Source organism: Rhinoderma darwinii, chromosome 1, assembly GCF_050947455.1.
Source record: "Rhinoderma darwinii isolate aRhiDar2 chromosome 1, aRhiDar2.hap1, whole genome shotgun sequence".
NCBI lineage: Eukaryota > Metazoa > Chordata > Amphibia > Anura > Rhinodermatidae > Rhinoderma > Rhinoderma darwinii.
This window is the reverse complement of record NC_134687.1, coordinates 296,122,865-296,138,522: the sequence shown is the minus strand read 5'-3', so window position 1 is coordinate 296,138,522 and position 15,658 is coordinate 296,122,865. Positions and strand designations below refer to the sequence as shown.

The window sequence follows — 15,658 nt, the reverse complement described above, 5'->3', positions numbered from 1 at the left end:
TGTATAGTGTTACCTACAGGGGGGGGGCTGTATAGCGTTACCTACAGGGGGGGCTGTATAGCGTTACCTACAGGGGCTGTATAGCGTTACCTACAAGGGGGCTGTATAGCGTTATCTACAGGGGGGCTGTATAGCGTTACCTACAGGGGGGTTGTATAACGTTACCTACAGGGGGGGGGGGCTGTATGGCGTTAGCGCCATACAGCCCCCTCTGTAGATAACGCCATACAGCCCCCACTGTAGAGAATGCCATACAGAGTCCCCCCTGTAGATAACGCCATACAGCCCCCTTTGTAGATAACGCCATACAGCCCCCTCTGTAGATATCTACAAAGTGGGCTGTATGGCGTTCTCTACGGGGGGGGGGGGGCTGTATGGCGTTCTCTACAGTGGGGGCTGTATGGCGTTATCTACAGAGGGGGCTGTATGGTGTTATCTACAGGGGGGCTGTATGGCGTTATCTACAGGGGGATGTATGGCGCTATCTACAGAGGGGGCTGTATGGCGCTATCTACAGAGGGGGCTGTATGGAGTTCTCTACAGGGGGGGTTGTATGGTGTTCTCTACGGGGGGGCGGTGTATTGCGTTATCTACAGAGGGGGCTGTATGGCGTTATCTACAGGGGGGGCTGTATGGCGTTATCTACAGGGGGATGTATGGCGCTATCTACAGAGGGGGCTGTATGGCGCTATCTACAGAGGGGGCTGTATGGAGTTCTCTACAGGGGGGGTTGTATGGTGTTCTCTACGGGGGGGGGGGTGTATGGCGTTCTCTACAGGGGGGCTGTATGGCGTTATCTACAGGGGGGGCTGTATGGCGTTATCTACAGGGGGCTGTATGGCGTTATCTACAGAGGGGGCTGGGCTGTATGGTGTTATCTAGAGGGGGGCTGTATGGCGCTATCTACACGGGGGGCTGTATGGCGTTATCTACGGGGGGGGGCTGTAAAAAAGGCACTATCTACAAGGGGGGGTTGTGTGATACCCAGGGGAGGGGGGTTGTGTGATACCCAGGGGAGGGGGGGCCCCAGTCAAAAGTTTGCTATGGGGCCCAGTCTTTCCTAGTTACACCCCTGCATTAGGCCATTGACGTACAAGAAATCATCAATGCTTTTTATTAGTAAAAAGCTACATGTCTGAAAGGGTCCAACCTGAGGGATTTTAATAAAGTTTTAGAGTACAATGCAATATACAAAAGATGCGGTAAACAATTATGAAGCTGTCAGGACATGGCAATGATGTACAGTAGATTCTGAATAACATATAGAAAATGTTTAACCTTATACAAGACTAGTGTTTTCATGGGCTTAGGAACAAGAACAAACCATAGAGTAAGTCTTATTGACAGGTGTCTGTTTAGACCTGTCAATAAATATTAAAGGGGTATTACAGTTTCAGTAAATAAAGGTTATTTATTGTACGATTAAAAGTTATACAATTTTCCAATATACTTTCTGTATGACTTCATGGTTTTCAAGAACTCTGCTTACAGTCATTCAATTGGAATGTTCATTGTGTACTTCCAATGAAGTACTGGTCATGTTATGAATGCACAGCTGAAAACAAGGTACAACTCTCATAACTGTACTGCAACGGGCCGTGCACCTGTGTGATTATCACATAACCAGGACAGAGTTTTATCTACCGGTAAACAGAGATTTCTAATGAATGAATGCAAGCAGAGATGTTAAAATTGTGAGGTCTTGATAAAAACTATTGTGTAATTTTTCATCATACAATGAATAAGCTTTAATGCTGAAACCATAAGGCTGGGTTCACACGACCTATTTTCAGGCGTAAACGAGGCGTATTATGCCTCGATTTACGCCTGAAAATACGGCTCCAATACGTTGGCAAACATCTGCCTATTCATTTGAATGGGTTTGCCGACGTACTGTGCCGACAACCTGTAATTTACGCGTCGTCGTTTGACAGCTGTCAAACGACGACGCGTAAAATAACAGCCTTGTCAAAGAAGTGCAGGACACTTCTTTGGACGTAATTTGAGCCGTTTTTCATTGATTCCAATGAAGAACAGCTCACAATTACGGCCGTCAAAGACGCCTCGCAAAATGCGAGTACCAGCAATTACGTCTGAAAAGACGGAGCTGTTTTCTCCTTTCTCCGTAATTTCAGACGTAAATGCAGTTAGCGTGTGCACATAGCCCTAATACTCCTTTTAGGCTTCGTTCACATCTGCATCGGGGTTCCATTCGTGGGTTCCATCGGACCTTTCCGTCAGCGGGACCCATGAATGGAAACCAAACTGAAACAAATGGAAACCATAGCTTTCCGTTTGCATTACCAATGATTTCATGAAAACGCATCCGTTGCTAATGGTTTCCGTTTGTCACTGTTCTGTAAGGTTTCCGTTGTTTTGACGGAATCAATAGCGTAGTCGACAAACGGAAAACATTTGCACCTGATCCGTCACCACTGAAATCAACGGTAATGCAAACTGAAAGCTATGTTTTCCGTTTGTTTCAGTTTGGTTTCTGTTTATGGATTTCCCTGACGGAAAGGTCTGACGGAACCCATGAACGGAGTCAGAATGCAGATGTGAACAAAGCCTAAGTACAATGTTCAGGACCGTATTTGCCACTAGGCACTGGGGGTACATTGCCTACAGGGCTGGCCTTAGGTTGGATGGCGCACTGGGTGGGACTCTCTATTGCCGCCCCCTACACAAACCAAAAATTAGCCACATATATAGACACGCACATACTGGAACATATATACTCTACATACATAAAGACAGATATTTAGACATACATGCAAATATACATACACACATTCTGTAATATATACATACAGGTAAATATATAGGCGTACAGACACATATACTCACACACACACACACACACACACACACACACACACACACACACACACACCGGCAGATAAATACACAGACGGGAACATATACAAATACATAAAAGGCACATATATACAAGCACAAATACACATTCACAAACAGACCCATATATACCAAGTACAGATATGTCGTAGATTTCACTTGCAGCCCTATGTAACACCACAGATAACACACAGTAATAACTGAGTACAGTTAATGTAGTAGACGTTACCTGCAGTCCTATGTAGCACCACAGATAACACAGTGATAACTCCTTGAGTACAGATAATGTAGTAGATTTCACATGCAGTCCTATGTAACACCACAGATAACACAGTGATAACTCTCTGAGTACAGATAATGTAGTAGATTTCACATGCAGTCCTATGTAACACCACAGATAACACAGTGATAACTCTGATTACAGATAATGTAGTAGATGTTACCTGCAGTCCTATGTACCATCACAGATAACAGTGATAACTCTCTGAGTACAGATAATGTAGTAGATTTCACATGCAGTCCTATGTAACACCACAGATAACACAGTGATAAATCTGATTACAGATAATGTAGTAGATGTTACCTGCAGTCCTATGTAACACCTCCATTGAAGGACTCCACGGCTGTCTGACCATATTTCCTGTTGTTTGGGCATACTGAGGTATGTCCTAACAACTGCCTGTGTACGATTTTTTTTACAATAAACCATAAAATAAAAGTCTCAATACATAAACTATACACACATTGGTATCGTCGCGACCGTAATAACCTGAACAACAAATTTATAGCGTCATTTATGATGTGTACAGTATAAAAAAAATAAAATAAAAACATCTTTCAATTATTAATGTAAAGCAAGTGGTGTTATGAATTTTATACCTCCATGTGCCTCTCATTAATAGTAATTAACCCGATCATGTACCTCACACATTAACCCAATGTTGCTCATTATGACTGAGAAACACGATGGGTTAATTACTATTAGGCCGGATTCACACGAGCGTGTGCGTTTTGCGCACGCAAAAGGTCCATAACAGCTCCGTGTGTCAGCAGCGTATGATGCGTGGCTGCGTGATTTTCGCACAGCCGCCATCATTATGACACTCTGTTTGTATTTCAAAAACAGGAGGGTTGGATCCAGCGCTGTAGATACGATGTCTAGTTAAAACGGGAATCTGTTCCCAAGTTTTATTTTGTCTTCATTAAAATCGTGGTAGGTAGACTAAGCCATGACTAAGGACCTGGAGAAGGTCAGAAACGCGTAGGCTACCGCCTATACTTCGTTTTCCCTCTGCTTTTGGACAATACCCACTTGTCACCTCAACTACTTCACGTAGTCTACCTACCACGATTTTAATGAAGACAAAATAAAACTTGGGAACAGATTCCCGTTTTAACTAGACATCGTATCTACAGCGCTGGATCCAACCCTCCTGTTTTTGAAGTATTTCTGACGTGTGCCGACACGAGGATCCGTGTGCTGAATTTCTTGTGACAAGGTGAGCTGGAGGATTTTTTCTACACTTTTTCCTGTACTCTGTTTGTATGTTTGTAAACAGAAAAGCACTTGGTGCTTATCTGTTTTCATTCATAGTTTTGACTACTGTAGCGGGCATCACGTGCGGCACACGGAAGTGCGTCCGTGTGCCGTGCGCGGTTTTCATGCACCCATTGTCTTCAATGGGTGCGTGATGCGCGAACAACGGGCAAATATAGGACATGTCGTGAGTTTTACGCAGCGGACATACGCTGCGTGAAAATCACTGACAGTCTGAACGGCCCCATTGACTAACATAGGTCCGTGCGAGGCGCGTGAAAATCACGCGCATTGCACGGACGTATTATACGTTCGTCTGAATAAGCCCTTAATGAGAGGCACACGGAGGTTCAAAATTCATCACACCACCTGCCTAACATCAGAAAATGGAAGAACTTTTTTTAAAATTATTATTATTGTTGGCAAAGAATCATTTTGGTATCGAGAATCCAGAAGTCCAAACCAGAACCAGAAGTCCAAATTCTGGTATCATGACAACCCTAATGTAATGTACTGTCTTCAATTGTATCCGCGTCCTTAGGAAGCGGATACAATTGAAAGCACAGGTATAGAAAGGGAACCATTAGTTCCTTTCCTCAACATTCAACGCTTTTTGTGGAGCAGGCGACGCGATGACGTCATCGTGCCGCCTGCCGTCGTTCCGCTGGAGCAGGCCTGATCAGAAAAAACCAGGCCTGCATCAACAGAAACTTTATTGCTGAGCCCCGCCGACGCTAGTAACTTCTAGTGCGGAGATTCCTTTGTATCTGAAGGAGTCCCTAGGTTTATAGTGGCACACGCACCCGAGATGCGCCAAAATTCTGACGCATCTCGGGTAATCCTGTGTCACTTACAAGGCTTAGTTAGCTAAGGCAGTGACAGCTCTAGGCTGTCATTGGTTAGTTTACATCACGTGGTGGCCGGTTCTAATCCTATTTAACCACATATAATGAATATACATTGTTTATATGACCGAAGGAAAGAGCAGCAAAAAAACTAAATATTTAGATTATTTGGCGCCCACTTCATATTTGCCTTTGGTACAAAGATTTTGAATAAAAAGGAAAAAATTATTGTTAGTTCCTATAATGATTTTTCAATATAGCAAAAACTCATTTGAACATATATAAACAATATCTATATACATATATATATATATATATATATATATATATATATATATATATACATATATATATATATATATACATATATATATATATATATATATATACAGTATACATAAAGAAAAAGTAAAGCAAATAATACACATAAAAATAAATAAAAAAAGTCAAAAATGAGTGTTATGTCGTTATGTAGCAATACCATGAGCACTACTGCCGATTAGATCGGTAAAACGTCAAGGCTGTACTGCGCATGCACCAATTATGAACCAGAACCGCGTGCGTGTTCAGGAGACTACGGAGTCAGGCGTGAACTCGGCTATTGCACTGACTGGCCCCTGTCAATCAATGAAAGAAGGGAGGGATGGACTGGGGAAAAAAATGTCATACTTACCCCGGCCGTAGTCACGGCGACGTGTCCCCTCTGTTGACGTGTAGTCCGGCCTCCCGGGGTGACGCTGCAGCCCATGTGACCGCTTCAGCCTGTGATTGGCTGCAGCAGTCACATAACATGAAACGTCTTCCCAGGAGGCCGGCATGGAAGAAGAACAGAAGAAAGTGTCTTTATGACAACACCCGGGTTGTAAGTATAAGCTTTTTTTTCCTGAGTTGCGTATTTTGCGTCGGAATTGCTGCGATTCCCCTGCATAAGTCGCAACACTTAGCTATTTGTTGCGGGTTTTACATCCCCATTGCAATCAATGGCGAAAACCTGCAACAAAAAAGCAACGAAAACGTAGCATAATATTTATTTTCCGCTTCGTGGGCATGAGATTTTCTAAATCTCATTCGCTTTGCACCTGCTGTAAATGCTGCGTAATTTCCGCACAGAATTCAGTTTCAGAAATTCGGCAGCGTTTATGCTACGTGGGAACCCGGCCTAAAACTCTTGCAATGCGGCAATAAACGAAAAAAATAATTCTTGGTTCTTAAGGCCCAAAACAGGCAAGTCCATTAACTCCTTCATTTTTCAGATTTTAATTTTCGTTTTTTTTTCTCCCCACATTCCAAAAGCCATAACTTTCTTTATTTTTCTATCGATAAAGCCGTATGAGCGCTTGTTTTTTGCAGGACAAGTTGTAGATTTTTAAGGCACAATTTATTGTACCATATAATGTAGTGGGAAATGGGAAAAAACAGCGATTCTTCCATTTAATAACTGATAAATAAATAAATAAATTTTGTGTTTTGTCGCTATATTCTGAGAGCCATAACTTGCTTTTTCCGTCCTTTGAGCGGTATGAAGGCTTATTTTTTGTGGAGCAAATGGTAGTTTCTATTGGTACTATTTTAGGGTACATGGGACTTTTTGATTACTCTTTATTCCATTTTCTGCGGGAGATGAAGTAACCAAAAACAACAAATCTGGCGGTTTAATTTTTTTTATTTACGACGTTCACTGTGCGGGTTAATAATGTTATATTGTAATAGTTTGGACTTTTATGGACGCGGCGATATCTGTTATGTTAGGTTTTTTTACGTTGTGCTTGGGGGAAGATTGGAAAAGTGGGGATTTTTGAACTTTTAATATTTGTTTTTTTTAAATATATTATATTTAAAAAAAATTGATTCAACTGTATTTAAAGGGGTTTTCCCACGAGGGACGTTTATGACATATCCACAGGATATGTCATAAATGTCAGATAGATGCGGGTCCCACCTCTGGGACCAGCACCTGTCTATAGAATGGGGCCCCTAAACCCGTTCTAGCTTTGTCTGCTATCGCTGACTCCCGGCCACTTCCTGACTTTATGGTCGGGAGTTACGAAAACAGCGTAGCTCGCTGAGCTACGCTGTTTCCGTAACTCCCATAGTAGTGAATAGCAGTTACAGAAGCAGCGTAGCATGCGAGCTACTCTGTTTCCATAACTACTATTCAGTTCTATGGGGCTTACCAAAACAGCGTAGCTCAGCGAGCTACGCAGTTTTCCTTCTTTATGGTCGGAAATCAGCCGACACACACACAGGTAGAATGGGGTTTAGGGACCCCGTTCTAGAGATAGGTGCGGGTCCCAGAGGTGGGACCCGCATCTATCTGGCATTTATGACATATCCTGTGGAAATGTCATAAAAGTCCCTCGTGGGAAAACCCCTTTAACTTTTTTTTACTATTCCCCCTAGGGGACTTGAACCAGCAATCGTTGGATCATTTGCATGAAATACTGCAATACTAATGTATTGCAGTATATCGTTATACTGTCAGCCTCCAATGAAGCCTTCATTAGGGCCCTAGGCTGCCATGCCAACCATCGGCACCCCGCGATCATGTTGCATGGGGTGGATGCAGTGTCACATGAGGCCGCCCCCTGTTTCTAACACCTTAGATGCCGCGGTCGCTTTTGACTGTGGCAGCTATGGGCTTAAGCGAGCGGGATCCCGCTTGTTACACTTGAAGTATCGGCTGTTACACACAGCCGACAAGCTCATTCCATGGAGCGGGCTCAGCCCGTGCGCTCGCACCATACACCCCCACCCAACCTCTGACGTATATATATATATATATAGCAGATGTCGGGAAGGGGTTAAGGGTTAAAAATATGGATGCAAAATACTGATCAAATTTGCAGTGTGTTAAAGTAGCCTAACATAAGGCTCTTGCTACACAGCAACTGAACTAAAATCACGGTCGCGATGCGACTCAAATCATTTTCTAAAAAAACCCTTTTGGAAAAACCTTTTAATTGCTAGATGTATTGGATATCCGATTTTAAACTATACAACAAGATAATTGTAAAAAAATTGCTAATCCAACCTTATTTTAGAACAATTTGACCTAAATTTCTCTACTGTTTAATTTATAAGGTTGCTCTTTCTGTACCCTTTCCAGCTCTGCTATATTTTATTTTATGTGTGATCTAAAAAGCTATTTATATGCTTTTTTTCCTGTGTATCTAGACCTCTTCTGATGCCTTTGGCAGCAGCTACCTGACACTGGTTGCCACTGGCGTAGCTATAGGGGTCGCAGCGGTCGCAATTGCGACCGGGCCCCGAAGCCAGGGGGCCCACGGCCCCCCGCACCACGTCAATAAAAAGTTACTATAGTAACTCGGGCCGCGGGCCCCTGTTACTATAGTAACATACTTTACTTACCTTCCTGGTTCCGGATCGCAGCGGAGGTCCTGACGTCACGCGCTGTGCGCAGCGCATGATGTCACAGCGCTATGCGCCGCGCACAGCATCGAGACGACAGGACTCCCGCCGCGGCCGAAGAGGAAGGTAAGATAGCCCTGACTGGCGGGGTCCGACTCCCGGGACCCGCCAATCAGCTGTTTTGAAGGGGCCGCAGCACTCGTACGAGAGCTGCTGCCGTTCATTCCTGTCACTTCATTCCGGTCACACTGTGAATCGGTGTCGGTGATTCACAGTGTGGGCGAGTAGTGAAATGAAGGGGAAGCAGCTCTCGTACGAGTGCTGCGGCCCCTTCAAAACAGCTGATTTGCGGGTCCCAAGAGACACATCAGCTATTGATGGCCTATCCTGAGGATAGGCCATCAATGTTTAGGGACTGCACAACCCCTAAGCCTACGATGTAGCAGGTTTAGGGGGCCCATGAGACAGGCTGCTGGGCCCTGTATCTAAGCCAATCACATGGTAGGCTTAGATACATGGCCCATGTGTGATCCTGTCTGATGGGCCCTGTATATAAGCCTACCACACTGTAGGTTTAGATACAGGGCCCCAGCACACAGTAATCTTATACTGTATAAGATTACTGTCTGCTGGACCCTGTATCTAAGCCTACGTTGTGGTAGGCTTAGATACAGGGTCCCACAGACAGTATCACACATGGGCCCTGTATCTAAGCCTAACACACGTGTTACTAATCATTTTTTGTGTGTTTTCTTACAGGTTCGGTCATTGGACTACGTCGGATTCCAGGACTACTTCGATGACGGTTTTTTTTTTTTATTATCAATAAAATGGTTAATGAGGGCTGTGTGGGTGTTTTTTTTATTTCAATAAAATATTTTTTCTATGTCTTTGTGTTTTTTTTTAAACTATATTACTACCGCCTTAGTAATGGCCGCCGGCTGATTGACAGTATCCATTGCTAAGGCAGGGTTTAGTGTTAGCCGATGCAGAGGCTAACACTAACCCTCTTTATTACCCCGGTACCCACCGCCACCAGGGGTGCTGGGAAGAGCCGGGTACGATCCAGTACCTGACCATCTGTAGTGATGGTCGGCCACTGGGGTGGCCGCAGGCTGGTATTATCAGGAGGGGAAAGGCCAAAAACAGTGGCCCTTCCTACCCTGGTGATGCTAGGCTGCTGCTGCTTTATTGTATCTGGCTGGTTATGAAAAATGGGGGGGACCCCACGTCATTTTAAAAAAAATAAAAAAGAATTGGAAAGAACGATGTGGGGTCCCCCCCAATTTTCATAACCAGCCAGATAGAACACAGCAGCAGCAGGCAGCATTACAAGGGTGGGAAGGGCCACTGTTTTTGGCCTTCCCCAGCCTAATACTACCAGCCTGCGGCCACCCCGGTGCCTGCCTGTCACTACAGATGGACGGGTACTGGTTCGTACCCGGCTCTTCCCAGTACTCCTGGTGGCGGTGGGTACCAGGGTAATAATGGGGGTTAGTGTTAGCCTCTGCACCGGCTTACATTAAGCCCCGCCTTAGTAATGGAGGTTGTCAATCAGCCAGCGGCCATTACTAAGGCCGTGATAATAAAGTTTAAAAAGATACAAGCACATATAAAAAATATTTTATTGAAATAAAAAAACACAACCCTCATTAACCATTTTATTGAGAATAAAAAAAACGCCGTCATTGAAGTCCTCGAATCTGAAGTCCAACAACCGAACTTCTAAAAAAAAAACATGCACACAAAAATAATCAGTAACACATAAAGAAGCAAAATTATTATTCTTACCTATCCTGGGTCCAACGCTGGAGCCGCAATGTCAGCGAGCCGAGTCCTGTATCTAATCCAATCATGTGTGATACTGTCTGCTGAGCTGTGTATCTAATCCAATCATGTGTGATACTGTCTGCTGGGCCCTGTATCTAATCGTATCTTGTGTGATACTGTCTGCTGGGCCCTATATCTAATCCGATCATGTGTGATACTGTCTGCTGGGCCACTGTATCTAATCCTATCATGTGTGATACTGTCTGCTGGGCCACTGTATCTAATCCTATCATGTGTGATACTGTCTGCTGAGCCACTGTATCTAATCCTATCCATAGTTTATAGGGTGGTAGTGCTATAGATATGCTATGCTGTCTCATATACACACTTTTTTTTGGGGCAGACACATATGTATTGGGGCTATTTCCCTGACATTTTAAGCCCTGAGGGTATGTTCACACGGCAGCGTCTGTTACGGCTGAAATTTCGGTGCTGTTTTCAGGAGAAAACAGCACCGTAATTTCAGCCGTAATGGCAAGTGCAGGCGTCTTTCGCTGCGTCCATTCCGGACGTAATTGGAGCTCTTTTTCTATGGAGTCCATGGAAAACGGCTCCATTTACGTCTGAAGAAGTGACAGGCACTTCTTTGATGCGGGCGTCTTTTTTAGCGCCGCCTTTTGACAGCGGCGCGTAAAAAAAAATGACCGTCGGCACAGAACATCGTAAGACCCATTCAAATGAATGGGCAGATGTTTGCCAACGCTTTTGAGCCGCATTTTCGGACGTAATTCAGTGCTAAAACGCCCGAATTACGTCCGTAAATAGGGTGTGTGAACCCAGCCTTAGTGACGCCCCCGGCTGCTAGTGCTGCATTGTTGGGTCACTTAGGAGACCCAGCGATGCAGCTGAAAGCGGACCGTCGGCCATGAGAAGTTTGCGGGGGGGGGCAGTAAGAATTTTTGCATCGGGGCCCATGAGCCTTTAGCTACGCCCTTGCTGGTTGCTACAGTTCATGTCTTTGAAAGTCTGTAAGTTTCATCTTAGATCGATCATCAGATGCTGCTCATGTCCAACTGACTTTTTTTGTAACACGCCATATAGTTGTTGGACATGATCATACAAGGTTTTCAACCTCTGGGTATAGACAATGAATGTTTCCATTTACTGACAGCAAGTAGACATATCAAATAGGGAGGAATTGAAACACAAATAAAGCAAACCTTCACACATTTCAACACTGGAAAACATAATTTGTAAATATATTTGTGTGCGTTTGGGTGAAAAATATAATTACACTTCTGATGTTCAGTGATGTCCTAACCAGTAGGACAAGACACATACAGAGATGAGGGAGTAAAGAGACACCTAGAATAGAGCAATCCAGTGGCTGCCCTCTCTATGGTCATCACCCATGGATACCAGACATTCTTTCCAACCCCAAAGTGTAGAAACTCTGCAGATCTAGAACACAATACACATTAGGAAAGATTCTTTTTAGATTTGTTATTGATGTCTATTAAACAATAAACATTTAGTCAGCAGACAATAAAAGTACAGCTTAAGGCTTCGTTTACATCTGCGTCGTGGGCTCCGTTAATGGGTTCCATCTGAGCTTTCCGTCAGGGGAACCCATAGGTTTCCGTTTGCATCACCATTGATTTCAATGGTGACGAATCAGGTGCAAATGTTTTCCGTTTGTCTCCGTTGTGCAAGGGTTCTGTCGTTTTGACGGAATCAATACCGTAGTCGACTGCGCTATTCATTCCGTCAAAACGGCGGAACCCTTAAATAACAGTGACAAACAAAAACCATTTGCCCCGGATCCGTCACCATTGAAATCAATGGTGATGCAAACGGAAACCTATGCTTTCCGTTTGTTTCAGTCAGGGTTCCGTTCATGGGTTTCCCTGATGGAAAGGTCCAACGGAACCCATGAACTGACGCAGATGTGAAAGAAGCCTAAATTAGTTATGCATATGTATATATACTATATTCACTTTCTCCCGAGCCTGCTCCCAGGCACCAAAAGGTTTTATTTTTTTTATTTTATTTAATGTCTTAGACTGGGCAATAATTATACAATTTAGGGATACCCCTGGAGTGACTACAATTTTTAAAGATTCTCCCATGGTAATAAGTTTGAGAATCACTGCTCAAGAAATGCAGCTTCTATGCATCGACTGTACATAGAATCTGCATCTTGGCGCTTTCAGCCAAATCCGTTAAAGTGCTGAATACCGATCAGTATTAGAAGAAAAAAAAATGCCCTCAAAAGTTTACATAGCCTTTATTTATATAGCAGTAGAACTATGATTTTTTTCCTGTGTATCTAGACCTCTTCTGATGCCTTGGCAGCAGCTACCTGACATTGGTTGCTATAATTCATGTCTTTGAAGGTCTGTAAGTTTCGTCATTAATACCATGGGAGAATCCCTCAAAATTTGAATCACTCTAGGGGTATCCATAAATTGTAAAATTCTTGGTTGTGAAACACTCTACTGAAGCCTTGAGAACCCCTCTATTGCTTTTCTTTTGCTTCCATGATTGCTGTATCACAATACTTATTTAAAGGGGTTTCCACACATTGACTTCCACATTTCCCATTGGCCCCGATACCCCTGAAGACGCTACATCGTAGCGAAACATGTCGGGGGGGCTTCTACCTTCATTTTAATATCTGTCCTATTGACACTTTAGAATTTAACTATCAACTTACTGAATGTGGAGCTCTGTGGCTGTGGCACTTAGCCCTTTCTAACACAGAGTCTCTACGTCTGGCACTATGCTGACTGCTGTCAGAAATGGACACTAACTTTTAAACTTTATGTAGTCTGTCCTGTTGCAAATCTAATAAAGACTTTTTTATTTTCTTTATAATAGTTGGAAAACAGGGCTTCTTTTTGCCGGTAGGCAACCGCTTTTGAATTTAACTGTTTGACGCCCACCAACTATTGAGGTCCTGTTCTTTGTATTCATTGCTAATGGAGAGTGACGACACATGCATGACCACCTTTCTATCAAGAACAGAGAACAGGGCTCCCTCTCAGTCATCGATTGTTTGGGAACTACCAGTGAATTTGTAATGCACAATTTAGTTTTAAAGGGGATTTTCAAGGATTGATAATATTGATTTATTGCCTTGCAAATGTCCTTTTGCATTTCTAATGTAATACATTGCTTTCTTTCCTTGCCATGTGGTAGTTGACGGGATGTTTGTGTTGTTGTCCTTCCACAGAGCTGAGCTGTATGCAATGAATGCATGCCTTATTATGCTAAAATTACATTAGCAAGCAGTTTTATCTGGTGTTATTCCAATTGTACAACACATATAAAAACACAAGTATGAACATATGATAATGACTGAAGACGGAAGTGAGAAAATCTTAGAAGCATATGACGTGCGCTGAATATAAATACAGATATACAGTGTACACATATGAATGATGACATATGTTGCATATATAAATCTTTACCTGTGATGGTTCACTACAAATAAATAAAACTGGGTATGGCTCTTGATCCGCTATGACTGGCTGGAGTTCATTAGACTGATCGCCCAAAAAACAGGGTATTGAACAGACAGGAATCAACACATAAATGACATTGAGAAGGAGTTTTACAACTCTACTGGCAAGGAAGATTTAAACAAATATGTGTTGTGGTAGCAGTCAGATGACTGACTAGAGGAGCGAGAACTTGCTGCTATACATTGGCAGTTTGATTGCTATATTAGGATATGGAATGACTGAGAGAACACTAAAGTTTGATGGAAATATTAAATGTTAAGATTTTTCATGCATACCAAGCAATTATTTGCTTTCATGGGTCAAGCGCTTTGTCAAAATACTGCCACAATTTTAAGAGTTACCTTAATGGTCAGTGGCATGATCTGTTCTTGCTCCAGAATACTGAGGAATGGGATCTCCAAGAAACTGGACAAAAATTCCAATTGTAGCAGCTCCTCCTGCGACTGAGGGAATGCCAGCACTGCAGCCACTCCTTGGGCAACTATCACCTCGCATAACCATCGTGCCAATGAGACAGGATCCCTCTCACTTGGAGCTCCCGAAACCACCTCCAAACTCAAATTGTATGGTAGCAAACTGCTGCGACTGATCCGGGACAGAACATTCTGAATTCTTGTCTGTGAATGTCCAGCGACGGGTAAGAGGGCACCAAGACGAACGGTGTGCCCAATACGGGCAAGAATACGACATGGTTGTGGGTGACCACAGCAAGGCACCAAGCTGCAGAACACACTGAGGTATACACAAAACCAGTGCAGAATATCCATGAGGTAAAGCCAAAGGGGAAGGGGGACAAGGAAAGGTGGATGAAGGAATGACACAGGTAGAAATGTGGAGAATGATTTAGAAGATGAGATAGCTGGGATAGTGAAAGAAGGGCAGGAAACTAAACAGGCAATTGGGAAATGGTGAGAAGAGGCAGAGAACAGTGTTGAGGGAGGGTAAAGTGCATGCGAAAGGAGGTCAATGGGAATGTACAAAGATAGAGGTAAGGATCATCTGTATAGGTAAAATGGTGCGGCGTATGAAGAGAGAGGAGGGCAGGGTGTCAACATAGAGCGATGAGAAGTGAATGTCGGGAATATGAGGTACGAAGTCTGTCCAGGATGAATCAGACTGGATGCTGAGTTGAGCTCAGCTCTGCCACTGTTTGCTGGGAGTCTGATGATACTGACAGAACAGAGCGAGAGAGGGGAGGGAGAGAGACCAGGAGGGAGAGAGGGACCAGAGGAGAGGAGGTCAAAAATATGGATGAACAGTAGAAGGAAAGCCAACAGAAGAGGATGAGATAAGGAATGCTGAAAGGGTGGCATTGTAAAGTGACAACAAATTAAACTGCCAGTCACAGAAAAAGGGTGAAACTTGAGTGAAAAAACAAACAGGGCAGGACAGGCAGTTTTGCAAGACAGAGATTTTGGAAGCTTAAAATATGAAGCGAAAGGGTTAACAAGAAAGAGGAATAAAATTGGAGACAGATAGCTATAGGCTATAAAGTTGGGACTGATATGAGGTATTGTAATCCAGGGTCACAGATTTTAAGGCCAATCTATAGAGAGGTGGGTCCTGAAGCATTAACAGATCTTCGAGACTGTCTGGGGCACGGATTACAAGACAAGGGCAAATGGAGAGCAACGGGTAGTAGGAACATGAGCGTGACGAGGAGGTGCAGACTTCTTATTTTATAGTATGAGACATGACGGTTCATTTTAACAGTCTAAGCTCAGAATAACAGGAGCAAAGTAGACAATAGCCCG

General features: G+C 43.5%; 1 protein-coding gene across 1 annotated transcript in view; it reads right to left on the bottom strand.

Moving 5' to 3' along the window:
• GRIN3B (glutamate ionotropic receptor NMDA type subunit 3B) overlaps window positions 1-15,048 on the bottom strand; it is a 100,092-nt gene extending 85,044 nt beyond the window's left edge. The window contains exon 1 of the mRNA XM_075825364.1: window positions 14,246-15,048. Coding sequence (XP_075681479.1) covers window positions 14,246-14,671 — 426 coding nt within the window. The 5' untranslated portion in view covers window positions 14,672-15,048. The remainder of the gene's footprint in view (window positions 1-14,245) is intronic.
• Window positions 15,049-15,658: the final 610 nt, after the last annotated feature.